Source organism: Equus asinus, chromosome 4 (assembly GCF_041296235.1).
Source record: "Equus asinus isolate D_3611 breed Donkey chromosome 4, EquAss-T2T_v2, whole genome shotgun sequence".
NCBI lineage: Eukaryota > Metazoa > Chordata > Mammalia > Perissodactyla > Equidae > Equus > Equus asinus.
The window spans coordinates 34,042,058-34,068,430 of record NC_091793.1 but is presented as its reverse complement, the minus strand read 5'-3'; the positions used below and the strand labels follow the sequence as shown (position 1 = coordinate 34,068,430).

The 26,373-nt window shown below is 41.6% G+C and overlaps 1 protein-coding gene across 6 annotated transcripts in view; it reads right to left on the bottom strand.

The window, feature by feature from the left end:
* Positions 1 to 26,373, bottom strand: part of PLEKHG7 (pleckstrin homology and RhoGEF domain containing G7) — a 57,707-nt gene that overhangs the window by 5,750 nt on the left and 25,584 nt on the right. For 4 of the 6 annotated variants that reach the window (XM_070507051.1, XM_044744315.2, XM_044744330.2 and 1 more), the window contains 10 exons: positions 25,727 to 25,825; positions 24,832 to 24,975; positions 20,979 to 21,074; positions 20,316 to 20,417; positions 16,801 to 16,914; positions 11,494 to 11,668; positions 9,953 to 10,068; positions 9,498 to 9,591; positions 4,113 to 4,192; positions 2,212 to 2,365 (listed from right to left, as the gene is read on the bottom strand). In XM_070507051.1, the coding sequence (XP_070363152.1) occupies positions 2,212 to 2,365; positions 4,113 to 4,192; positions 9,498 to 9,591; positions 9,953 to 10,068; positions 11,494 to 11,668; positions 16,801 to 16,914; positions 20,316 to 20,417; positions 20,979 to 21,074; positions 24,832 to 24,975; positions 25,727 to 25,825 (1,174 nt within the window). The remainder of the gene's footprint in view (positions 1 to 2,211; positions 2,366 to 4,112; positions 4,193 to 9,497; positions 9,592 to 9,952; positions 10,069 to 11,493; positions 11,669 to 16,800; positions 16,915 to 20,315; positions 20,418 to 20,978; positions 21,075 to 24,831; positions 24,976 to 25,726; positions 25,826 to 26,373) is intronic. The other 2 variants (XM_044744322.2, XM_070507052.1) reach the window with 1 other exon arrangement.

Genomic DNA, 26,373 nt, shown 5'->3' with positions numbered 1-26,373 from the left:
AATGTGGGTACAAGGGGCTTTATAAGCAGAAGGACCTGGTATGGCTAGGCTTGTAAAATAAAATAAGGAAATAATAAATGGGCAGGAATAGCTATTTTTTCCACCTAATATAATAATTAAGCATAATTACTGTGTGCTGCGCACTATGCTATGTTTTTTTCCTTTGTGTGTCATTTAAATCACACAGCAACTGTATAAGATAGGTCAGCTAATTCCTACTTACAAATGCAGAAACAGATTAAATTTTCCAAGGTCACACAGCTTGTAAATGATAGACCCAGGATTTGAAACTAGGTCTCTGTCACTGCAAAGGGCAATCTCTTTTTTCTTTGCCCCTTACACTTTCGCACTCTGCAGCTATTCTGTCTCATGCACTGTATCTGAATAGTCAAAATAACAGGCAAGAGGAATGAGAAAAATAGAAAAATAAAACAGAAACAAGAGATGGTAGTGACAAATCAGAAAATAAAAAATGGTGAAGTATAGTTTTTAAAAAGGTATTGTTTTTATTTAAAAAAAATAAAAGAAATAGAGAAGAAACAACACGCATCTCCCAAAGTAATCCAGTGATCTCAGATTGCCCTGAAGTCCAGTTCTTAAAGCTGGCAGCGCTGGGAGAGACAGCCCTCAGCCGAAGCTGCTTCCAGTCTTCCCCATGGGGCTCTGACAGCTTCCTCCCCTCAAGTCCGTTTATCGTGCCAGAATCTTCTAACTATGGCCACTGTAGTGAGAGAATACATTCCTGGCCTAGGATTCCCTCTGCTGTGACATTTTTCCCCATGAAAAAGTAAGCTAAACAAACAGACGAAAGGAAGTGATTTCTGTGTCTCACATGCTGAGTCTCTGCCTGTCTACACTGCTTTGCCATCCTGAGCAGAGAGGAGGCTCACACCCGGTGGTGTTGGGGGTGGGGGGTGCACTCACAGGCAAAGGTTTTGCTCCCCTGAGATGCCCCTTTTTAGGGTTGCTCTGGAAACGCTCTCTGGTTTATGCAGTCTTTGGCCTATATAGACCATGATTGGTCCCAGCTGAATCAGATGTAAGAGTCTTACCGCCTGCCCGGGTCACATTGCAGCGAGCCTTAGTGGAAGTAGAAAGAATAGACAAACGAGGCAGAGGCTCTGGCTCTGGAGCCTTCTGCTCTTGGGGAGAGCGTTTGCTTCCATTCACAAGTTAACATGTGTAAAACATTTAAACATACAACTTGGTTATTTAACATAACTGTCAGGGTTTGCTATGATCATTCGTTTGTGTATTCATTCACTCATTCACTGCTCTCTACAAGTTGGTCCTGTGCTAGTCATGGATGTTCTGGGCATGGCGGCTGGGGTGGGAATTGAGGGGAATGGATAGTGCTCCTCGCTTAGGACAGGAAGGCAGTCCCCTCCCGCCTGGCTTCAGCCGGTCTCCTCCGATCCTATACCCAAGGCAGAATGAGTGTCTGCTTCCTCCTGGACACTGCCGCCATCTACCCGGCACTTGAGACAGAAATGTCCTTCAGGTCCCTGGAGTCCCAGGGCTGTCATGACAGAGGATTTACTGATCTTTCATTGTTCTGAGAGCTCCCCGAGAACAAAGGCTGTTTCTTGTTCATCTTTGGAACTCCAGGACACCCACAGAGTGCCTAGTTCTCAAGAAACTCAGGAGATGCTTGAAAAATGAAAAAAATAATATATATTTCTGACCTATACGCATGATGTATATGTACATATATATTTATGTTTTTATTTATGGCATAATTCTTTCTATAGAGCTCTAGTAATAAAACATCTTAGGCTTGCATGGCACGTCGTGGTGTACCAGTGCTTTAACAATAGTGACAGTACTAACAATAATTATATAATAGCAATATTAATAATAGCTACATTTATTGAGTGCTTTGCGGGCATTATTTCATTTACTTCTCATGACAACCTACTGAGGTAGGTATTATTATCCCTGTTTTATCAAAAGGAATCTATGGCTTGGAAACCTTAAGTGCCTTCCTGTGGTCACCTAGCTAGCAAGCGGCAGAGCTGGGTCATCTATGCATTGGAAACTAAGTCCAACACTTTCCAGAACTAGTTCATAGAGTGAGTGATGCGTAGCCACATAGGAACTCAAATTGTCTTTTATGAAGACAAATTGGAGTCATTTCCTCTTACCAAAAAGGCCAATATAAAACTCTGTGATAGCAGACAGATATGCTGAATGAAGAAAATAGACACATACCTGACACGTGGAGTGGATCGATACTTTTGACTACCAGTCTATCTAGTGGAATGGGCTGGTCGAGCACCGTGCACGAACCACCCTCTTTTATTACTGTTTGCAGCTCAGGAGTAAGTGAAGGACACATTAGACCAGCGTCTGAGCCTCCGAGTTTCTGAAATTAAAGAGAAAAATAATGTAATAAACAGGAAACAAGTATTGGTGCACATACCTGAAGTGCATCCTTAAGCAAATTGATTTTTGGAAACAGTTGCTTGAAATCCAGCTTACTACTCTTTCTGGATCTTGAAAAGCATTTCCCTAAAGTACATAGTGATTCAAAGCATAGTGTTTCTGATCCCCAAGTTTAATTACCTGAATCAACAATGGGTGCCATCTATACTTGGGAGACATTTTAATCACCGTCACGTCAATGAGAAGCTCTTCATTTCCAGTACCTCTTTAATGAGGGATCTCTATAGTACTGAGTGAGATGAATGAGAAAGGGGAGCCTCATTTTGACTGTCTCTGTCCATCATATCCAATACTAAACTCTAAATAGTTTCCGTGCTCTATAATTTGTAAATAATTGAAATTGTTTTGAATATATGATAAATTTTTTTAAAAGGGTGTAAAAGACTGATTTGCATGAGATATATTGTGCATTAAATAGGAAAGAGGAATTTAAAACAGATAGATTCCTTGTTTTGGAATCAAGTTGTGAAGCATGAAACCAGAATATTACCTTATAATACAGTCACTGTGGGCTGCCATTAATTCATGTGCTCAGATTTGTGCCATTTAAAGTGAAGGTAGGCTGTGCTTAGCGGCACGGTTTTTAAAGGGGATAGAGATGTTTCAAAGCTTGACTCATTCAGACATGCTAGTTTGGGTAGCTTAAAATAGGAGACCATCCTAGTTTCAAAACTGCACTCTTAATATTCTCCAACACCCATTCCCTCCCCAGCCACCCATCAACTGTTCATAGATTGATTAATGGATGTCTATTTCATTGCTTAAAGATCCTTAAATTATTTAGCCAACATGTCATCTAGAAGCTTAGGTTATTGAAAGATAGATCTACTCTCATGATCTTACATCTGCCTAAGTCTAGTCATTTGGTAAAGAAGTGAGCGGAATGAAGCAACATTAGATATCTCTGATGGCTTAAGACATATATGCAGTTCCTCCTCTCACTGCCAAGGACACGTTTCTGAGAGCCTTAGAATAGGCCCCCTTCCTGATAACTGCTGGCATAGCTGATTCAGGGGACAGACCGTGAAATGGGAGATTAGATAGAAAGCCTTTAGTGAAACTTGAGACCCATGGCTTAATGGCTAGACACAACAACAATAATTAATAACATTATAACAATAACAATAACCATAAACAATATGGGGGAAAATCCCTGTTCTTGGAAGAGATTTTGTGGCTCTAGCTCCCAGGTGACTTATTTTGTCTGCCATGCCAGCAATACGTTAGAATGGGTGGTGGTTATCACCTCGGCACATGGCAGCAGACAGTTTAGAGAGGCCCCCTGCCCCCGACAGCTGTTGTGGCGGTGGACAATTTGGACGAGGAAAGGGCTGATATGGACAAAAGTATTTTGGTCTCATTTTCTTAGGCAGGTCGGGCATAAAGTCCTCTGGCTTCTGGGACTTACCTCAAAAGTATACAGACTAAGTCATTCTAAAAATGCACACTTCCTTTGACATCCTTAAGAAATGTAACATGCTTTTGTTACTATTTTTTAGTTCAAAGCTATACAACTAAAAAAAGCCAATATTTTGTAATGCCTCCCATTTTTAGAGGGTAGAACCAATTTGACATATAAGAATCATTTATATTTTTAAAAACACAAGTTATTTAGAACTATTTCTCAGCTTATTAGGCAGATTTCTTTAGAAATAGCCACACTTTACCTTTTTGTTGCGCTTAGTTTTTGTAACTAAGAGGAAGTCATCGAAGAGAAACAGATAAACATCTAGGAATCTTGTGCTTTCTGAGGAGAGAAAGAAGGTGAAATTGGGGCGGAAAATTGTAAACAAAGTTTTTGTTCGTTTGTTTAATCTAAGAAGCCCGTAGAAAACAAAACAGAGCAGGTAATCAGAGCACAGCCGGCTTGCAGCTCAGGACGCCCAGTCACGTGGCTCAGAAAACCGCATTCCTGTTGAACTGATTTCTCCCTAAAGCAGAAATCTGATGGGTGCCCACGCTTCCAACTTTAGAGACATTGTATTTGTGATGCATTTCATGTGTCTCTAAGATAACCCGGATGATATCTGTTATGGTTTCAACCTAACCTGGGACATGTCTATCAACAGCATTTGTGCCTCTTGTCTCATCTGGGTGGTCGTTGGCAGAGGTGTACCTTACCAGGAAAAACACATTCTGTCGTCGTTGTGGACTGAATTGTGCTCCCCGACCCCCCTGGCCCATTCATACATTGAAGCCCTAACCTGCCCGGCACCCACAGTGTGGCTGGATTCGGAATAAGGAAGTAAGTAAGATTAAATGAAGGCATAAGGGTGGAGGCCTGATCCCATAGGATTAGTGTCACCCTAAGGGGTTACACCAGAGAGCTCTTTCTCTCTCTGTCACGTGTGGACACTGAGAAGGAGGCCATCTGCCAGCCAAAAGAGAGCTCTCACCGGAAACCGAATAGGCCAGCAACTTGATCTGGGACCTCCAGCCTCCAGAACTGGGAGAAATGTCTGCTGTTTAAGCCACTCAGTAAATATTTTTTATTATTCTGTGTATTTTTATTTATATTATTCTAGAAGTTCTTTCTCATATACTTTAATCTCTGGAAATGAGATAACTAAGGTTAATATAATAGATAAAATATTTAGGATTCATTTCTATTCTCTCCCCTTTAAGTTTAGAGGAAAGATTCTATATTTACATAGAAGAGAAATTAGATATTTTATTCAATCTTGAATCATCCTTGAATATTTTTTAAGAATTGTATTCCATCACTACTAGAAACTTTCCTTTTTGCAAATCAGGCTGCAGCAAAGACTGCAGGTTGTCTCTCAAAAACCATTTACCCTTTCTTTTGTGGTAATGGAATTTCCAGGTGGTAGTGGGTACATATCCACTGTGAATAAATACTACATCTCCCAGCTTCCCTTGTAGCTAAATATGACCAGGTGACCACATTCTGACCAATGGAACATGAGCAGAAGTGTGCAAGTTCTGAGTCATATCCTTAGACAACAGGACAATGCTCTCCTGTCCCCCGGCCCTTCCCACTGGCTGGAATATAGACACACTGGTGACTCATCTTGGGCCACACAAAAGAAAGCAGTACCCCAGGGATGGCAGAGCACAAGAACAGAAGGAACCTGGATCCCTAATCATTTTGTGGAGTAGAGCTGTCATATAGTTCAGGGTTTTACACGAGAGAGAAAGAAACTTCTGTCTTTCTAAGCAATTGTTATCTGTCTCTGTCTCCAATGGCTGAATCAATAACCTAACTAATACAGAGGACTAGGAATGGGACACTGGGGCAGCCCTAGACCTTCAAGAACTGTTAAACATTGTTTTCTTCACCCTCTGCCACTCACACGTGAATTAGGTTGATGATCATTGTCAAAATGAAATAGTTTTGTTTTCTCCCTCTAATTTCAAGCCTTAACAAACAGGTAGTGAGCACTTTCTGTGCCTAGACTTTATTCTAGGAGATGGTGATTATTTTAGCTACCGTTTATGGAGGCCCTTGTGTTCCTCCAAGCAGTCACCAAACACTGAGCGCCTGCTGTACATCGGTGATTAAGACAGAAGCTCTCCCCTCAGGGAGCTTTGATTCTAGTGAGAGCAGACACATATTAAGCACGTAAACAAGAGTTAAAATAAGATAAATTCAGGAATTGACAGTGTTTAAAAGCAGATGCAGTAATACAAAAGAGGATGACTAAGGAGGAGATTATAAGCATAAAGTCAGAGTGTTCATATTCATTATCCCAGGATTTTGAAGCTATTGCAGCCCAGTGAAAAAACTAACCAAATGATTTCATTAGACTTAACTAACGAACACCGTGAGTCTGAAATTCTGCGTAGCTAAGTGCTACACAATCAGAACTGAGACTTAGAAATGTTTGCAGTTCAGTCTCGACTGGTTGTTTGTTCTTCTCATGGAGTCTGGACTGTGGGGTTTTCATTGCACTGTTAGAGAACGGAGCAGCATCACTGACTTATTTCAGTTCTGCAGCAGCTTGAACAATGTGTTCTTTAGGTGTTAGCTGTTGGACCAGCATATCTCTCTGCACCTTACTCGTTTTTCTATTTAGAAACACCAGTGTGTGGGGAGCAATACATTTGTGAAGGGTGTGCTGGCATGAATTCCAATGGGAAGTTGGTTATGCTCCAAAAGTTATGAAAACTTGTACCTTCTGGGAATAAGAAAATACACTTATTTGGTTACAATAGTACTGTTTTTAAAGCGGGAAGAAATTTTGGGACAATATTTTAGGTATCATCATTGTCATTGTTATCATCATCATCATCATTATCACCATCAACAATATTTACAGAAGAGACTAAGGAAATTTACATAACTTTCCCAAAGCCCACAATTGGTGCTACATCCCTTGATTCTTGGTGCACTGCTTTTTCCATTCAAAATGGTGTCCTGTTTCTTCTAACGCTATTCCCAACCCCCACCACATCTCTGCCAACTCTGAGTCAAAGTCCCAGTGACTTGAAACTTGATTTGCTGCTACTGTATGGTGCCTCCTCTCTGATGGAATTTGACTAACGGCATATGCCATCAAACTAGTGCCTGGTGTTAGTGACATTTACATAGGTCATTCCCATTCTACCACATTTGACTCTACAAGAAACTTTTTCTGAAGAGTTGTGTCAATCTGCAGAGTCCTTCTTAGGCCAGTCTCTCTCCTATGCTTCCGTGACCAGCACCCCAATCCACGTGAAATGTGAATGTACAACTGATGTGGCTTTTCACTGAGAGTGGTTATGGTCATATTTATCCAGCTTCCATGTGGCTTCCACATGCCCACACCTGAACCCTAAAATTGGCTCCCTGAGCCCCTTCCTCCTCCACCCTCAGTGTTATCAACCAAGATTTCAGGCATATAGATGAACACTGGAAGGCATCGTCGACTCATTTCCTCTTCATCCATTTTATCAATCATAAAGTCCTCCTGTTTTTGCCTTTGAAATATCTCTCACGTTTATCCTTTTCTATTCATGTCCATTTCTGAGATTTTAGAATAGGCCAGTGCATCTCACAGTGTTGGGAAGTTGGTAGATAGAGGGAAGAGATAAATCAAAATCTCTAATAAATCCAGGTGGAGGCCAATTTGGGGGGAAAGGTGTATGTTTGAACACAGAGCTGTGTTTTGCTTTGTTACTTTCATTTGGTTTTGTCACAATAGGTAATGATTTTTGAAATTGTAAACAACATCAAAGAAAATTTAAAATTGTTATCTTCAAATAGAATTGGGAGGTGGTTGGTCTACAGGTTAAGAATGGTTGAGAAACTCAGGCCCAAGCTCTTCTCACCTCACTCTGCTTCTCCGCGAAGCTTCCAGGCTGGTCTCCCGGCTTTGGTCTCCTCCTCTACACCATTTTGTGCATTGCTTCTGATAACCTTTCAGCACCCTTTTAAGCCTATCAAGTCCCTGCCCAAGAACTCAAAGACTTCTTGTTGCCAGCAATTTTCTGGTTGGGTCCCTCTGTTTGGCTTCCAAGGCACTTGCTGTGATTCTGGAAGCCTACTAGGCTGAGGCAGCCTGGCTTGAGTCTGGACCCTGCTTGTTTACCTGCCAGGTGACCTTGAGCATGATACAGAACCTCCTTGAGGCTCACATTCCTCACCTGTAACATGGGATTAAATGTAACTTCTCTGCATAACTCGCTGGAAGGAGAAAATGCATAAAAAAGCCCTTTGATGTAAAACGCTGGGCATGTCTATCTTCCCTAGATGGCAGTTGCCAGGTGGGTGTTATATCCCAACCTGACGTCTAATACTCTACCTAAAATACAGCAGATTCTCCACAGATGTGTATTGAATAAGGAATCATTGCCCGGCACTCCCCACCGGATCTCACACTACCATAAATAGGCCACCTCACAGCCCATCAGGGCTTCATACACAGCAGGTGTCCAATCAGGATGTTGTGCAGAAATGAATAAATGAATGAATGCAAATCTTGTATCAGTCAGGCAGCTCTTTCTGATCATCATCATATTTATTGAGCACAGACTCTGCGCCAACCATTCTTTCAAGCGCTTGCACATCCATTACCTCATTTAATCTTCACAACAAAGGGGGGAAACTGCAGCATGGGGAGATTGCTGTGACTGGCCCAAGGTTACACAGGCAGAGGAGGCTGAGTCAGGAAGTGAGCCTGGCAGTCAGCCTACGGGGCTTGCCCTCCTAACCATGCTGTTAGAGCCTATTCTGTCAGGTGGCTTCTGCTTCGAGCCTTTTCTCCTGCTGTGCTCCTTATCTGGGATGCCCTGCCTCCTGTCCTTCCACTGACCTCCATCCTTTCTCTCCCTGCAAGCCCACCTCCCGGGCACTCCAGTTTCACAGATCCTCTTTTCTGAACTTATCCTGCAGGTCTGCTCATTATGGCGGAGCTTCTCCATCAGAGGGAAAGGATTAAACAAAATAATTGTTTTATATCCTCCAGCAGTACCTACCTACCACAATGTGTGTTACATGATAGGTTCTCAATAACACTGATAGGATAATTGCCCAGCTCACTGGAGGAGTAAAATGATGATGATAACAGCTGACATTGAGTGTTTACCATATTCCAGACTTTGAGCCAAGCTCTTCCTATGTGTTATCTCATTTTAACAACAATCTTTTTTCATAATTTTTGTTTTTTTTCTCCCTGAAGCCCCAGTACATAGTTGTGTATCCTAGTTGTAGGTCCTTCTAGTTCTTCTGTGAGGAATGCTGCCACAGCATGGCTTGACAGGTGATGTGCAGGTCTGCACCCAGGATCCGAACCTGCGAATCCCAGGCCACCAAAGCAGATTGCACAAACTTAACCCCTACGCCACCACGCTGGCCCCATTGACAATAATCTTATGAGATAGATACACTTAGCCCATTTTATAGAGAGAAAACGGAGGGCACATAGCTAGCTACGTTGCGAAGTCGTTGATCAAGCTGGAGTCTGTGTGACTCCGCAGGATGCCCTCTCATTCACATTTTCCATCGCCTTGGCCACAGGCAAATACCGTTCCTCCCACCCTTCAATTAGCAACAGTTGGACAAGTTATCAGGTAGCAAAGATCTTAGGGTTTTGAAGGAAACAGTTATTTACCTGCAAGAGTTAATTTTCCTTCATAGAGAAGGTGTCTGTTGGTTGGTGACAAGATGTTTTCTGCCATGTGTTCTTTAAAAATGTGTCTCAGGCACTTGCAAAACAAAAGAGAAGATCAAAGAGATATTGTTAGTGATTGGAAGAGAACATGTTCAAGAAACTGGGGCAGTGAACGGGGTCTAGAAAGTTCATGACATTTGGAAATGCCAGTAGATGGACATGGGGATGGGAAAGAATGGAAAAACCTCTCAGAAGAGCCACCCCAAGAATTGCATGATGACATCAGCCTCCCACATACAACGCCACATGGATAAAGGCTTCACTTCTTGCTCATAAAACTAGATTTAGTATTCAAATGGGCAGCTGGAGACTTTGTAAAGCTAGTGTATTTCCACCTGAATGCCAGACTTCTGGAAAGGGACATAAGTCCTAACTGATCCTTTTTTTTTTTTTACCTCTGGAATGAAAAACCTTTTATCTCTATCCCAAAGTGGAGGCCACACTATAATCTCCTGGAGATGTCTACATTTTTGGAAATTGTCAAGCCACTTCACTTTTCCTTCAAGATCCCCTGGAAGACAAGACAGATCCAATGTATTTTTTAAATGCATGTGACATTACAGCATAGATTTTAACCAAGATCCACAGAAATAATGTAGAGACACTGACAGCCCCGGAGCTAAACTCTATCTTAGGTTTATTTAACATATTGCTTGCTGTTTAAATGTCTTAGAAAAACTCACTAATTTGCAGTCAGCCTCTTGAGAGAAAAATGAAGCTTAACTAATTTAATTCAGTAAGTTGGAAATGTGTTGTGTGTTTTTATTTCAATACTACCAATAAAACTCTTGGTAGCTTTCTCTTATGCTCTACACCACACAGCCTATAACTAGAGGAAGAAAAAAAATCATACAGACAAAGACAAACAAGTCTTTTTGTCCTAATCACAAAACATACATTCGCTCATGATAAGGACGATTATTTCCTTTTGGTAAGAACTCATTTTCTCTTCTGAAGGTTTGTATTAATTTTCCAACATTTTCTAATTACCTTACTATGGAGGTTTTGAAATGATTTTTGGAAGCACGGAGGGCAAGTCATAGACCCAGAGAATCACAGGCTGGGTGGAATCCTTGAGAATCCATCATCTTTAAGCTCACAGACCTAAAGGAAGGCCACAGGGATCTCGTCTCTCAACAGTAAGGATCCATCTTCTTTGGAGATTTCTCCAGAAGAGATGATATCTTCCTCACAAACTTATCAAAATGAGTATTAATCTTCAAAATTACTTTAAAAGTTTTTAAAAGTTTGTCTTTAATTGAATTTTTTCTTATTCACTTGATAAGCTGAATTCTAATTCCTTGAGTCATTTTAGAATTTGAATGAAAAAATGTAAAAAGAGAAAAATTTGAGTTATTCCCTTTTGATGCTTCCCAGGAAATCTTGGTTTATTGGCATATACCTGGACTTTTTATTTGAATTTAATTATACAGAGTTCCACAAATAAATTTAAGTCATCACAAGGCTTGCTTAGTTCCTATTCTCAAATTTCAGTTCTAAAGATTGGCCCTGGATTTCAGTGACTAATAAAATGATGAATGGTAATTGATCCTCCAGAAAGACTTCCCATGGTGTTGACTCCCATTTGCTTTGTGTGTGAGTTCAGTACGGGTGTTAAAAACAAAATGCCTTCAATCATCTGGGAAGTGGAACTTTTCCTGCCTGAACTCACTTCTGAAAGCCTTGGAGACAGAGCATGTCCTGCGTAAACTTGGCCAGGGAGGGTTGGCCAGGATGTGACTGGAGCCCATTGTTTGGTGTGTGTTTGGTTTACAATGCAGTCAAACTCAAATCCGTGTTTCCGAAAGCCATGACCTCAAGTCAATGGAATTACCTTCTAGGATGGAAGCCTGCATGGTTCCCAGGAGCCGCAGGGCCCCCAACTCTTTGATTAAACTTACAGTGGAGCTCTGGGTCACTCATCTCAGGGACTTACGGATTGACTTTTCCACCTTTTCCTTGATGGAGTAGATCATGATTTTCTCAGTAGAGTCGGTAGTCCTTTTCCAGATGTTCTTCAGCAACAGGGGGTATCGAGTCAGCCTGTGTAGTGGAGCCACTAGTAGCTCAGGCAGGTGAAGCCGTCTGCACTGTTCATTTTGCTCACACCACTGGGGAAGGCAAAAGCAGACATATCATACTATCACTTCTATCCAGGCATTAAGAAGCCTGGACACGAGGAACTTTTAGAGATTTTACTTAGTAATGATATGATGCACCTGTGAGCTTCCTAGGAAAATTAAAAGCCATGAACTAGACTTTGATTTTGAAAAATTCTGTATTAAACTGTCTTTAGCAAGCATCTATCTACCAGTGCCAAATTCAGGGTCTGAAATTGGCTTCTTAGATGTGGTTAAGAAGTATTATTGAATATTACTGACTACATTGTTACTTTCCAATTAAAGAAATGAAAGAATCCTTCTTCAGATGTCTTGCCTTGTCAGTAAAGGTGATGAAGGCGGCAGTCATCAGCATTACCTACAACACCACCACTCAACCCTCCTGAATGGGAAATTTATCAGGATTTGGATGTACAGGAAAAGTTTGAAATTTGTTAAACTTCTTCAAGAATGCATGTTCCATCAGTGGCAGTGATAAGATGTATTAGTATACGTGTTCCAGCCTTGTCTGTCCTTCTCACATAAGAGCTTGGTTTTGCCCACTGGATTCTCCCTTCTCCCTGGTCCTCAGGGGAGATTCCTGGTTTCACCAGCTCTGTTAATATCCTTGTTGTGATGCACAGTTAGGAGAATTGAGAATCCAAACTCGGGGGATAGAAGGGAAAAGGAAAGGTTTTTGCTTGCTGGGTCAGTTCCTTGACCCTCCTTTGTTGAAAGGAATCAGGGTAAGGAGGAGAAAATGAAAATAGAAGTTGAAGAGCTAAAGTGATCTACATGACATAGAGCAGAGAGGAAAGAGGACAGAGACAAAGACACAGGCGATTTTCAATAGGGACAGTTTGGAGAAAGAAGCAGTCGCAGGGTATGCAAGTACTGGGGAAGACAGGGAGAGGAATTTTAGCAAGTGTTGCCCAGGGTGATACATTAGATTTCCATAAATGGTATTTGAGAAACACAAGTAAACATGAGAACAGCTTCTACGTTTGTTTCGTCTGCTGGACTGTTTCTTGAATGCAACACCGTCTTGAACCTGAGAGGCCCCGCTTTTGTGCAGGTGACACATGATGCCTGGAGCCAGGTCTCTGGCTACTATGCACATAGGTACGTCAAGTAGTCTTATTAGGGAGTGTGTTCTCTTCCTCTTTTCTTCTGCTACCTACTAGCCCCACATTGGTCCTGTGTTCAGCTGTAATGGGCCCGGCCTTACACTAAATATTCTTCTCCCTGTAGGCTATCGCCTCTTTTTCCTCTTCCATGTGCAGTCCAAGCCCAGGTTAACTCCTTTGCCTCATGACCCAGACTCCTCAGGGCCAGCCTCAGGAAGGCCAAGGTACACTTCGGAAGGCTCCCTTTGCTTCCCCAAAGATAATGTCATACATCTTTTATGCTCAGGTATCAGCCCTTGCATTTCTGAGATCTAGGTATGACTGGCTCAAATTCCACCAAGTTAGATATTTACAAACTCATGGAATCTCATTGAGATTTCAATGGTTTCCTCTGGCCCCTGGGCTTGCACACTCACTGTTTCTTCCCTGAACAACATGGGCCAAATGCCAAACTTAGCCCTCTGGTTGGTTTCCTATGTTGGTTTCCACCGTAAACTCACTCGTGCTAAATGTTTTATGAGTGCATGTATTTATTTTACTGAAGATTTTGGGTTGTGGGGAGGGGTCAAATATACAGCCCCTCCCCCATTTTGCTGGCTCCATTCTCTTCTTTGGAAAAAGAGAGTTCTTTCTCCGGCTTTTCCCCCCCTCCAACTTTCCCCTCTTTCTCTCCCTGCCTCATGCTTAGCAATTTGTGCTTATCTTTCATAGCTTGACCTCATCCCTGACAGTCTCACTCTCCCACACTAGGAACTTTGTTAAAGTACTTCTTTTAAAAACATCCAGGGCTCTTCCTCACGTGAATTCTGCTGGATACTGTCTTTTCCATTTCCCCACATACAGATGGCAGGTCATCAAAGTGAACACAGGAGTGCATGGTGGATGAAGCTTTAAGAGCCAGGCTTCAAGGCTTGCTGAGGAACCACCTTCGCTTCTCTGTACCTCAGATTCCTCGCCTGTAAAATGGTGTAAGGTACTAGATCACCTCTGAGTTCCCATCCAGCTCAAAATGTCTGTGATTCTCACTGGGGTTGGAAGGGACAGAGAAGGAAGTAGAGACTGGAGATGTGGAAACGCTGAGAGTGGTAGAGTAGAAAGAAGAGGAGTGGAAAGGCCTTAGACTGTGGCCTTAGGGGCTGATTTCCACGTTGACTCATTGGCAACAGCATTCCATTTGGGTTGGCTGAGAGGTCCAGTAACTGATTTCTTAGCAGCAGCTGGGGATTTCCTCAAAACACACAGGCCTGGGCCCCTGCCCCAAATTTCCATGCCGTAGGAACAGCTCTGGCTGCCAGCACCCAGTGGTATTCAGGGCAAATGTGAAAACGCTCAATCTGGCCCAGATCTCAGTCAGGCAAGAAGCATCAGTGGTAAATAGTTTAGACAAAGATCCAGGCAGGAATATTGGAAACTTTTAGTGTTTTGGGAAGCCTCAAAAGAGAGAAAAAAAGTATTTGACAATTCTAAAAGTAGATATAAGTTTTTCTTTCATCTCTATATTGGCTTTATTTTTCAGATCCGTTAGGGAAGAAAAGAACATCTCTGGCAAGAGAGATTGGACATAAAAGGCCTTTTCATGGATGAGTCTAGATCAATGGAGGCTGCTTTGGTTTTATAACAAATATCCAATGCGATTAGGGGAACAGTGAACGGAATTAAGGGGCCAAATAAAAATGTTCTCCTCTTAAATCTGTCTTGGTGGGATGCAACATTGGGCTGGGGCAACCGGCATTCTTGGAATCTTGGAAAATTTATGTAAGCTCTCTAAACCTCATCTTTGAAATGCAAATAACAGGAGTAGCCACCTCATCAGGTTGGTGAGAGGTTTTAATGAGATAATCCACACAAAGTGCGTAGAACAGTGCCTGGCAGGTCTCGAACACTCAGTCCATGGTAGGTCAAGTTCCTAGCGATTGTTAATTGAACCACACTAAAATCGTTGGTACTAAGTTTGCAGTCTCTTTCTCTGCATCATTTTAACTGTCTCTGAAAGAGTGGGGAGAATTCTCCTGCTGTCAGTGTGCACCAAGATGATGTAGAGACACTCATAACGCCCAGCTCCCCATGGCGTGGAGGGCTATGAGTGCCAGCGCATTCATAGCCCAGTTCCAGGCAGCCCATAAAATCACACAGATTTAAGTTCCCCAAGAACACTGTTTATATCAGAGCATAGAAGGAGAATGAATGTCAGCTGCAGACAGGTCTGAATTCAAACCCTGCCTCCGCCCCTGAGCAACTGTATCTTTTGGCAAGTTGCCTAATTTGTTGAAGCTCCTGAAAAATGGAGATACTATAAAATCCTACAGGGTTATTGTGAAGACAAAGAGATCATAGATGACCAGCATGCAGCACAATGCCCGGCCGTAGCAAGGCTCAAGAACCAGTCACCTTATTATTATTACTATATTATTACTTATTATATAAGTATTGTATGTTATAATAATAATCTGTGATGATGCTCTTATTCTCTCTGATGATGCTGTGGAAGGCAGATTGACCTCTCCCTGATCCTTCACCTTTGTTTCATCATGTCAACATTTCCCTGGTAAAGGAAAATAGCCCTGACGAGTTAGAAATAGTTCTGGTGTAAAGGGCATTGATTTTTTTGCCTGAAGATCTTCATCCAGGTCCTTTTTTGCCACTTATTGGCCATGTGACCTTGCAAAAGTCACATAACCTCTCTGAGCCTCAGGGACACCTGGGGACAATGTAATCAACTTCACAGGTTTGTGGTAAAGATTAAAAGAGATGTTAGAAAGTGACTGGTAAAGCAGTATGTATTATAAAAGTATCACGTGTTATCATTAAGACATGGCGTCCTCTACTTCTTTTCCCTAAATATCTTTAGATCCTATATATATTTTATGTAGAAATGTAAACCACTCTCCTATGTCACAGTGGATACGGGATTTTCCAGCATTCTTTTAAAATGGTGGCTGAGCCTTGTTAAATTCATCTCTGTCATAGGTTGGAAGGGAGAGAAATGGACCCGGATTCTCCTCACTTTGGGGTCTTGCCTAGGAGTCTAATCCATCAGTTTCTAGGAAAAACTTTCGCAACAGGATTATTTATACATCTGAAAATGTAAGGAGCTTTCAGGTTTCAGTTCGGATTGCAAAGAAAACACTGAAACACTGAAGCTACAAAAATAAGGTCAAGTCTCTTCCCCAAGACCGTTCCTCCTTTCTCAGCCAAGCCACACCCGGGCTTCCTGGCGCATCCGGGCCACAGCAAGGGTGCACTGATTCACAGCCCAGGCCTTGGGAACCGCCGCAGACTTTCCTCCCACGCCCCTGAGGGGATGCTCTGGCAGAGGCTTCTTGCAGCTTCGGGAAGAGCCGATTTTCTGGAAGGGCTTGGACTATTTTTTCTGGATCATGGAAAAGGGCTACGGCATAATACTGAAAAGGCACAGTTCAGACTAAGGCAATGTCAAAGGAGGGGTCAAATAGAGAAAATTGTTTCCCGGTTTGTTTCTTAGCAAAGGCTAAAGGTCTCTAGCAGAAACTCATTGTTGTAATGCTTTGGGACCACAGCGCCATGTTGTACAGCTGCAGGGGTAAGATTTCCATTGTGCTCTCCGATGTACTCTAGGGGGCGCCATTCTTAAAGAATAGGATGCAACTAGTGCTCCAAGCTTTTGTGCAAAAGGATCTTGGGGCACCAAATCCTACAAGAGCCAAACTTCCAGTCACAAAGGCTCGGTTTTTCTGCTAGTCTTTCCCTTACAATGTTCCAGTTTCTTTCACAAACAAACCAATGAACAAATAAAAAAAATTTAAGCCCTAGCCAAAACTTCAGAAGGGATATTAGATGATATAATGTTTCCAGGTGTGCGCCATTTAAAATTTCTCAGTGTGCAGTGGACGAGGTATATATGAGGAAAGCAAATTTCTAGTTAAAATGTTTGGTTGATAATTTTTCTTCTTTCCCATTTCATTTGGGTATAATAATTCCCATTACCTGTTACACCCAGAGTCTCAGGAAAATAGAAAAGAAAAGAAAATGGTACTTTACTTTTAAATAAATTCCGAAGTCATCTCTCTGTCTCAGGCTCTCAAGATAAAAGACAGCGGCTGAGTAATTCAGGCAGTAGGTCTGGTGGCTCTGACAGACGCTCCCTCGGAAATACTGCAAGAGGAGAGGAGCAGAAGAATTAACAGAAGCAAGGAGACGGCTGACCGCTGACAGACTTTCTCTTTCTCTTCCCATTTACGCTTAACTAGGATGCGAAAAAGTGGAGGAGCCGCTGTTATCAGCAGGAGCTGTGACCGCGTGGATGGAAACAGGCTTCGCAATGAACATTCTTTTAAGAAAATATGATACTCCCATAATGAACAGTTAACTCCTCAATAAATGGTCTCCCCTACACCCCCATACTTAAAATTCTATTTAGGATGTCTTGATTTAATTCACCCTTCACTTCCGTTAATGCTTTGTTGAAGCCCACACACCCTGCGTGGTACTTAATAACAAATATTGGCTTTGATTTCAATGCCCATGTTGGTTGATGTTAAACTTGTGTTGGTAGTAAGTGATTAAAGTAACAACATTTAACTTTTCATCAAATATTCCTCAAAAATATCCATAAATGTAATTCTCCTGCTGGCTTCTAAAAATGTAGTCAACTTTGGGGCACCTTCACTGAGTATGCTATGTTTAGTAATATGCATTTTGTATGGTAGTCTTACCCAACCTAACACTTATCTTCCCTGTTCCTCATTATTCTTATTTAGTGTCTTAAACTTGCTATCATGGCTACACATTTATAAGCCATCTCAAATTTATTTTAGCAGAAGAGAAATGGACAATTTGTATGTCTGTGTTCATATACCTAATGGTCAAGCTGAGCACACCACACAATGTGCCACCATCTCAGTTAAGTGTCTCTCTTTGGAATGACAATTATTCTTTTCTCTTCACCAATGCTTCTGGCTCGTTATTGGCAGACACTCTTTCCCGAATTTCATAGTGCCTACCATGTTGCTAAGCCTATGTGCTCCTTGAATGGGTCCCTTAAGGAATTTTGAATAGTGTCATCCTGTGGTGGAAAGAGAGGAGAAAGACAGACTTGATGGCGATATGATCACTACAGCGAGCAGGGAAAGCAGGCCCAACCTAAAAAGCCACTGAAGGAAGTGATAGCAGTAAAGGCAGAGATAATGAAAACCTAGAAAAATATTTTGTTATAGAACCTCAGAGGAGAAAATGCCATGGGGGAAATGTCAAGTTTTGGCTCCAGCAAGGGGTAATTTGAAAGACAATGATGTGAGTTTATTTTTGAGGCAGGAGGGTGTCTGGGTAGCAAAGAGGACTTAGAGCTAAGAGAAGTTCTTCTCACAGCACACTGAGATGCTCGAGAAACGCCGTTACTCGGAGACAATTGTTAAGACCATAAATGGTCAGCCTTAGAAATCCAGTTCCACAACCCATTAGCTCTGTGAACTTGGTCGAGTTAGCTAACCTCTTCAAGCCTCAGTTTCCTTCTCAGTGACTTGCTCAGATGGCTTACGTGTGAATAACAAACGTCCCAGTCTTCCACTGGTGAGCTTCCTATGAGACACCGTGGTGGGCTGTATTATCATACACGTCTAGTTCCCCTTCATGGGGAGGATCACGTGTCCCCACTCCACTGAGGGTAAGCTTGGCCGTGTGATTTTCCTTGGCCAATGAAATGTGAGCAGACTTGCCCTGTGTTGCGTCAGGCAGAAACTTGAAGCATCAGTGAGTGCTCTGCCCCAGTCTCTTATGTCTTTGCCATGGTGACTGGTACCACTCCAGGTGGTGGCTGCTCCCTCAGCATGGGTCCCAGAGTGAGGACAATGACCAAGTGGAAGCAGAGCATCAGTGAGATATGAACCAAGCCACTGAGATTGGGGATTGTTACTGTGGTACAACTGAGTCTAACCTGACTGCTATAGGAGCTTTTAACTTTAGGAAAAGCTTTTATAACCCGTCTTTGCTGTTCTGTAACATAATATGAAGCATTCCTATGTGGGTATATTATAGACTTTTAGTAAAGTCCATTGAGATCCCTTGCTTCGGTAGACTATAAGTGCACTTAGGCTGTAAGTCTGAATCTCTGTGTCCCGCCTCAAATTCGTAGGTTGAATGCTCACCCGCCATGTGATGGTCTTAGGAGTGGGCCCTTCTGGAGATGATCAGGTCCTGAAGCTGGAGCCCTCATGAATAAGATTAATGTCTTTGTCAGAGAGGCTCCAGAGGCCTTTCTAGCCCCTTCCACCACGTGAAGGATAAAATGAGAAGTCCAGTCCAGAAGGGGGCCCTCCCCTGACCACACTGGCACCCAGCTCTCGGACTTCCACTGTCCAGAACTGCGAGAAATAGATTTCTGTTGTTTATAAGCCACCCCGCCTGTGGCATTTTGTTACAGCAGCCTGAGCAGACTAAGACAACTTATGTGTTTTGATGAGGAGTTGATACTTCTCCAGACTGTTTACTCAAAACTAAACCTAAAATTAAATGACTCAAAAGGAATTGAGAGATCCTGAGGTTTTAGCTAATCCCTCACACTGACATTCTTTCTCTTGTTTTTCTTATCGAAATCTGTCTTCAGAGTTCACAAAGGATCTTCCTACTTTCTACCAAATTTCCTGCTTGTTTTGCCTTGTGAAATATTCCTCCTCCTTCATATCTCCCCTCAGGCATCATTGCCCCAGGAAGAATTTCCTATCTGTAACTGCCTACCTCATCATCTGCCCCCCAAGAAGCTTTCCTTCATCAATCATATCGATGTTCCTTTTTCCCCTAGTAGTTACCTTAATTTGATTATATAATCATTAGTGTCATTTTTGGATTAATTTCTCCCTCACTAGACGGAAAAGTCACCAAAAGCAGGGAGTGTGTAACTTTGCACATTATTATGTACAGGCTGTCAGCCCCACACATAAGCACTTAGTAAGTGCTCAATAAATCTCAATCTATATTGTTTAAATGGATCGTGAGAATTCACATCTTGCTAAATGAAAATAGATAAGGGACTGGATTAAAAAGCTCAAAGTTAAAAAAGGGGCTGGAGGTCCAAATATTTACGCCAGAAATAAATAGCATTTATCAAACCAGGGCTACAGATTTTCCTTTTTTCTCCTCCTTCATATGCAGAAGTCTCATTAAGGGTGTTGATGGATTTGAAGGTTTTTTTTGTTCCTTTCTGAGAGACTGGCACTGTTGTTAGAAGAACAACTGAACCATGTAATTAGCCTCCACAAACTATTGCCATGAATATTGCTTTAAATTGAAGTCATTTAAAAAACAGACTTGGAAATGGCTTTTCCATGCATGCAGATTTTTGTGTTACTAAAACCCACACAGGAGATGTGACAATGGGAAAGCAGAATCTGCAAGTTATTTTTGAAAACATTGGTTGGTGGAGACAGGGATGGTTCCTTTGTAAGAAGGTGCTGGTGGAACTTTCCCAGGAAAGACAACAGAAATTAAGCAGGGATAAACAGCTACCCCGGAAGGTGGGAGAATTTCGTGCATGAAGCTGAAATCTCCCAGAAGAATTTTACCTTCGTGAGCACAGAAATGAAATCCATCGATGGTGGAGTCTCAGAAGCGTCAACATAGTCCTTGAAGATGCGGAAAAGACTGCTCACAAAACTAAAGCTTGTCTAGGGGTAGAGAGAAAGAAAACAAAAGTGGGCACACAGCCATGAGTAAGGAATAAATATTTGATGAACTTCAAGCATCGTTCTTACAGATGTCTTCCTTTTTAAACTTATCTCCTCACAAAACTCAAAGATTTATTTTCCTTCAATCTCCAATATATATTTTCTTACAAATAATTCTTTTTGATATCTCTCCTCTCTTCCTTTTTAGAAGAAAGATGTTATTTATTTATAATGTATGTGAGAAAAGGACATTCATTTGAGAATAAACGTTTAGGAAGATGATGGAGATGTTAGGAATGTGTTTACTTTCTTAAAAAGTGAAAAATGTTACTGAAGGCTGATATCTGCAATCTCTTGGAAAGATGTCGATGGATGTTTTGATTTCCTTCTTATCAACCTAAACTCCTGACCATAAGATTATATGGGGATGGAATATGAAATAAACCGTGTTCCATATTCCAATATGCAATACAAGCCACAGGAACAGACCAAGCGTGACTTTTCATGACCCTCTAGTGAATTTTAAAACATGGCTACTGGCATCTTCCTACTTTGGCTCACCTGGCTTAACTCCTCCAGGTTAGCAAAAAGTCTCCATAAATCCACATCCGGGAGATAGTCATGAGTTTGTAGATATCTTAGTGTATTCATGAAGATCTTCAAAAAAAATAAATGCACATTACTTTCCATTATTTCGTTTTAAAACTTGTCCTTTGCAAGAACACTAAACATAAATCTCCTGAGTATAACATTACAAAACAATTTAGAAATCAGTATTTTGAAGGTTTAAGAATTTTCCTGAGTACAAATGATGGCATTTGAGCTCCATAGACCATATGGGAAATGTGCTCTTCTGTAGGAAGTCGTTGTTGCTTGTGCGAGTCCTAACAACATTCCTGTTGAACATAATCTGCTCAAATGGGCTTTCTCTGCCTCCCAGTGCCAAAGAAATCGCAAAGGTTCTCTTCTTGCCAACAGTACTAACTTGAGACCAAAACAGCATTCATGCTGAGTTCTCATTTATTGCTTCCTCTGCAAAAGACACGAATAACCTTTACTTTCAGGGCATTAAAAATAGAGAGCTAATGAGTGAATATCTGAAAACTGGTAAGATGTTTAGATTTGGATAAGTGCATTAAATATTAGTGAAATTATTAAGAGAGTCCTTAGGTTATTATTACTTGATCTGATGCTTTCAGCTAATGGGAAAACTTCTACAGCAAGCCAAGAAAGAGCTACAATCTTCACAGATAACTTGCCCCTCATTCTATAGACTAAAGCGAGATTAACTTCTTGAAATAGGAATGCTTTGTATAAATATAGCAAAGCCAATTATTTCAAGAATTTTAGGTGTGAAAAGACTTGTACTTTAGACTGCCAACTTTCTGAAATTCCCATTTTCGTATTACTTAATTCATGCAATGAATGGTTCTTGAAATGCATCAGAATTGCCTAGTGGCCTTGTTAAACCAGAGATTCCTGGCACCCCCCCCCCCCCCCCCCCCCCAGTTTCTGATTCAGTAGGTCTCTGATGGGATGTGAGAACACGCATTTCTAACAAGTTTACAAGTGATCTTGATACTGTTGGTCTAGGGACCACTGTTCGAGAACCACTGACTTAGAGCTTCCCAAAATCCATATAGTGTTGATTGTCTGGAAATCTGTCAATATCCAAGCATTTACAACATATAATTGTAAAACACAGAATAAAAGTGGGGAAATTTAGAAGAAAATTAGAAGAAAAACTTAGGCTTTTTGCTATAATAGTCTTTGCTTTACAAAACCTTTTGTCATTTTCAAAAAATATTGGATCCTCCAGTATATTTATTTTACTTTGAGTTACAAAATCCCAATTTACAAGCAACTTTGGGAAACACGTTGGTTGTGTAAAGGGAGAAACATGTGTACTGTAAATACACTAAGACACTGGAAAATAAATAAACTCAAAGTGGCCTTTTTTAAAGCAGATAATGCTAATTTGAAAAGCTTGTGCAGCTTACAGTGGGACAGAAAGTTCTGTGCTATTTGTTAGGGCAAAAGAGGTAATATAGCTCAGGGGTTAGTGCTCTGCAATGAACATCTATTGGTTGCCACCCAGCTTCAATGCTCCCCTTCCCCAGCATCATTCTGGTTTTCACCTCAGTATCAACTCTTCCCCATGTGCCATGTGGCAAACTGACCTTACTCCCAGGGACGCACCTTGGTTGCCTTAAGGCAATTAGCACACTCCTTCCTTATCTGAGTAGTTGGTTCAGGAGTGGGCATGAGACTTGAGCCAGTCCAATCAGAAAGAAAATCAACACTTCTGCTATGAATTCTGAGAAGAGAACCTGTCTCTCTCTCCTTCTCTCTCTCTCTTTCTTTTCTTTCTCTCCATCTATGGGCTCAGAGACAGCAGCCATTCTGTGACTACAATAGAAGCCAGCCACAGGATGAGGCTGATGCCGTGGAAGGCAGGGATGAGAGATGGAAAAAAATTTTGTCCTTGGTTTTGAGCCCCTTGATCAAACCAACCTGGATCTCTCACACCTCTGGATTTTACAGTCACATGGGCCAATGAAACCCTGTATTATTTAAGCTCATTCTCTGAATCCTAACTGATAAACTCTCTAAGCATCAATTTTCTCAGAGTGTCTTTGCCATTTAAATTTTGCTGGTACAGTACTTAGTGCTGTGACCAACACTTAATCAACGTTACTTACAGAAAATAATAACAGACATTTGTATGTCACTTGACTGATTTCAAAGAAAACTAATCTGATCATCACAATGATCAGATGTTATAAGATAGCCAGAGATGGTATTGTCATCCCTCTTTAGTAGCTTAGAACAGGAATTGTCAAACTACAGCCTGTGGTATAAATCAGGCCTGCTACCTATTTTCCTAAATCATGTTTTATTGTCACACAGCCATGCACATTCCTTTACAAATTATGTATGGCTTCTTTTGGACTGCAATGGAAGAGCTGAGTATTGCAATAAAGACCACATGGCCTGCAGAGCCTACAATAGTTACTACCTGGACCTTTACAGAAGATGTTTGCCAACCTCTGGTTTAGGAAACGGAGGACTAGACTTTCCTAAGTCACGTGGTAAGTCAAAGGCAGATCCAGAACTTGAACACGGGTCTCCTAACACTGCTTTTTCTTGTGTAAGAGAGTAGCCAGGATTCAAAAATGCTTGTGGGCAGAGGCAACCTTGGAAGCAACGTGGCTTATCCTTCACTATGATCTTAGAAGGCAGTTGCTCCCTTCCTATCCCTTGCCCTCTGGTTCTTCTGCAAGGAAGTCTCTGCTCAGAAACACACCAGATCAGGGCTGCAGCACTGCACAACATCAGGGGCACCATTTATGTGGCAGACATCATGAATACACCATGTAATCCAACCCCATTGTATTCCATGTACTGGCTGCCCCAGAAATCTGTGACTATGGTCCTGCAGCTGATAGAAAGTATTTGCCTGGCACTGTTCATGAGGGAGCAAGAGTTCCGAAGGAGGGAGCTGACCAAAGATGGAATGGGCCACCTTGAGGGTGGTTGTGAGCTCCTCGGCTCAAGGGATGTGTAGACATGGGGTGAGAATAAGGCAGAAGAGAGTCAGATCTCAGACGGTGAGCTGGACTAGTTTACTTAGAAAATATCATCCAATCCTGAGAGGCTATGTTTAAGAAAAGAAGGAAGAGGGGCCAGCCTGTGGCCAAGTGGTTAAGTTCATGCGCTCTGCTTCAGCAGCCCCGGGTTTTGCCAGTTCGGATGCTGGGTGCAGACATGGCACCGCTAATCAAGCCACGCTGAGGCAGCATCCCACATAGCACAACCAGAAGGACCTACAGCTAAAATATACAACTGTATGCTGGGGGCTTTGGAGAGAAGAAGAAGAGGAAAAAGGAAGATTGGCAACGGTTGTTAGCTCAGGTGCCAATCAAAAAAAAAAAAAGAAAGAAAAAGAAAAGAAAATGAGGAAGAGACCACCAAATAGTAGATAAACAGTAGATAAAAGTTTCTTGGGACCAGCCCCATGACCAAGTGGTTAAGTTCCTGTGCTCTGCTTCAGTGGCCCAGGGTTTCGCCAGTTCCGATCCTGGGTGCGGACATGGCACCGCTCATCAGGCCATGCTGAGGCGGCGTCCCACACAGCACAACCAGAGGGACCTACAACTAGAATATACAACTATGTACTGGGGGCTTTGGGGAGAAGAAGAAGAAGAACAAGAAGAGAAGAAGGCAAAAAAAACATTGGCAACAGATGTTAGATCAGGTGCCAATCTTTAAAAAAAAAGTTTCTTAAGATCCTTGAAAGAGGGGAACTCCCCACCCCCCAAACTTTCTTCTTTCAGCATGGAAGAGGAAAACAAATCCCCAAAGAATCAAATTAATATTTTCCATCTACAACAAAAATTAAGCCCAGCATTACCATCTTAAGAACTAATAAATGGTCCAAGAAATAAGTGCATTCACTTGTGAAAAGTTCCCACATGGCCTCTTGCTGCTTTCTCAAGTCTAAATGATCAGTAGGAAGTTTTTGATATGTTTCCATGACTTCATTCCAGGTCTTATCCTGTACATGGGAGAAAAGAGAGAACAAAACATTTCCATCTCGATGGGTTGACCTGTTCACTATTTGCTTTGACTTCGCAGGAACAAGTGTTCTCGAAATCATGGTTTCCTGCCGCAGGGCCCGCATCCCTCTTGGTAGTGATGCTTCAAGCTACCCAAACCACAGGTTTCTTTTTGGTTTGGGGATGCCACCTCCTCCCAATGCAAAGCATGGAAGGTGTGACATATGTTATTTTTAATTTAAAATGAAAAGGCATTCAAATTGATGTTCTTTTGAATTATACTTGAGAATTTCATGAGTCTTTTTCAGTTTATTGCAAAAAAAACCCTTCAAAGAACTCCAAACCCAGAACTGGGAAGTCTAATCCAGGTTCCCCTGGAAACGCTTCTTGAAATTAACTACTGAAGAATCAGGAAATAAGAGTTTTAAAGTTTAAAGAGGCCTTTGGAAGTTGACTTATCAAAACCATCTTATTTTTCAAATGAGGAAATTGAGGTCCAGAGAGGTGAATAATCATAGCAACTATTAACATTTGTACAAGACCTCATGGTCTACAAAGTGCTCTCATATCCATCACTTCAGTTTAAATAAAATGACTTTCCTGGGGGTTCAGTGTGCGTTAGAGAGAGCAGACCTGGTTCCTCTCCTGAACCTTGTTGTTTTTATGAACAAGGTGATTATCTGACAACTTAAGATAACGACTAAAACAAAAAAAGAAGCCATGCCACACAATCAACAGTTTATGAGATACCTTAAGGCTGTGGAACTCATAGCGCCTGAAGTCTGTAATCTTCACAGAGGAGAGGCAGTTTTCCAGATCAGACACATGCTTGTGTTTGTCTTTGCCCTGCTTAAAGATTGTTAGAAACGGGATTTTCAAACACGACAAGATTTTGGTAGCTTCAGCATCTTTTATTCATTCATTTTCTAACATGCATGAGAACAGACTGTACATTTTCTCTATAAGCTATTTCTGAGCCATAGTCTGACTCACAGGACCACAGAATGTCAAACCTGGAGGAGAGAGGCTGGTGAGGATGTCTAGTCAACACATGTCATTTTACTAATGAAAAAAAAAAAGGACCCATCTTAGGATGGTCATATAGCACATAGACGGAGTTCAGTCTAGCATCTACCCCGTAGGGTGATATATAAAGTTCTAACTTGGCAAACACTGGATCATAGGACTTTAGCATCAAAAGGTGCCTTGGATGTCTTAGTTCAACCTCTCATTTAGCAGATGATTCAATAAAGCCCAGAGTGTTAATGGAATTGCCCAACACAGTAATTCTCTACTAACGAATACCAGAATATGCCAGAAACTCTAGTTTCCTTGGAATGGAACTGCCCATTTATTTTTGTTAGAATTTTAGTTAAAAAAATCTGATTACAAGGCAA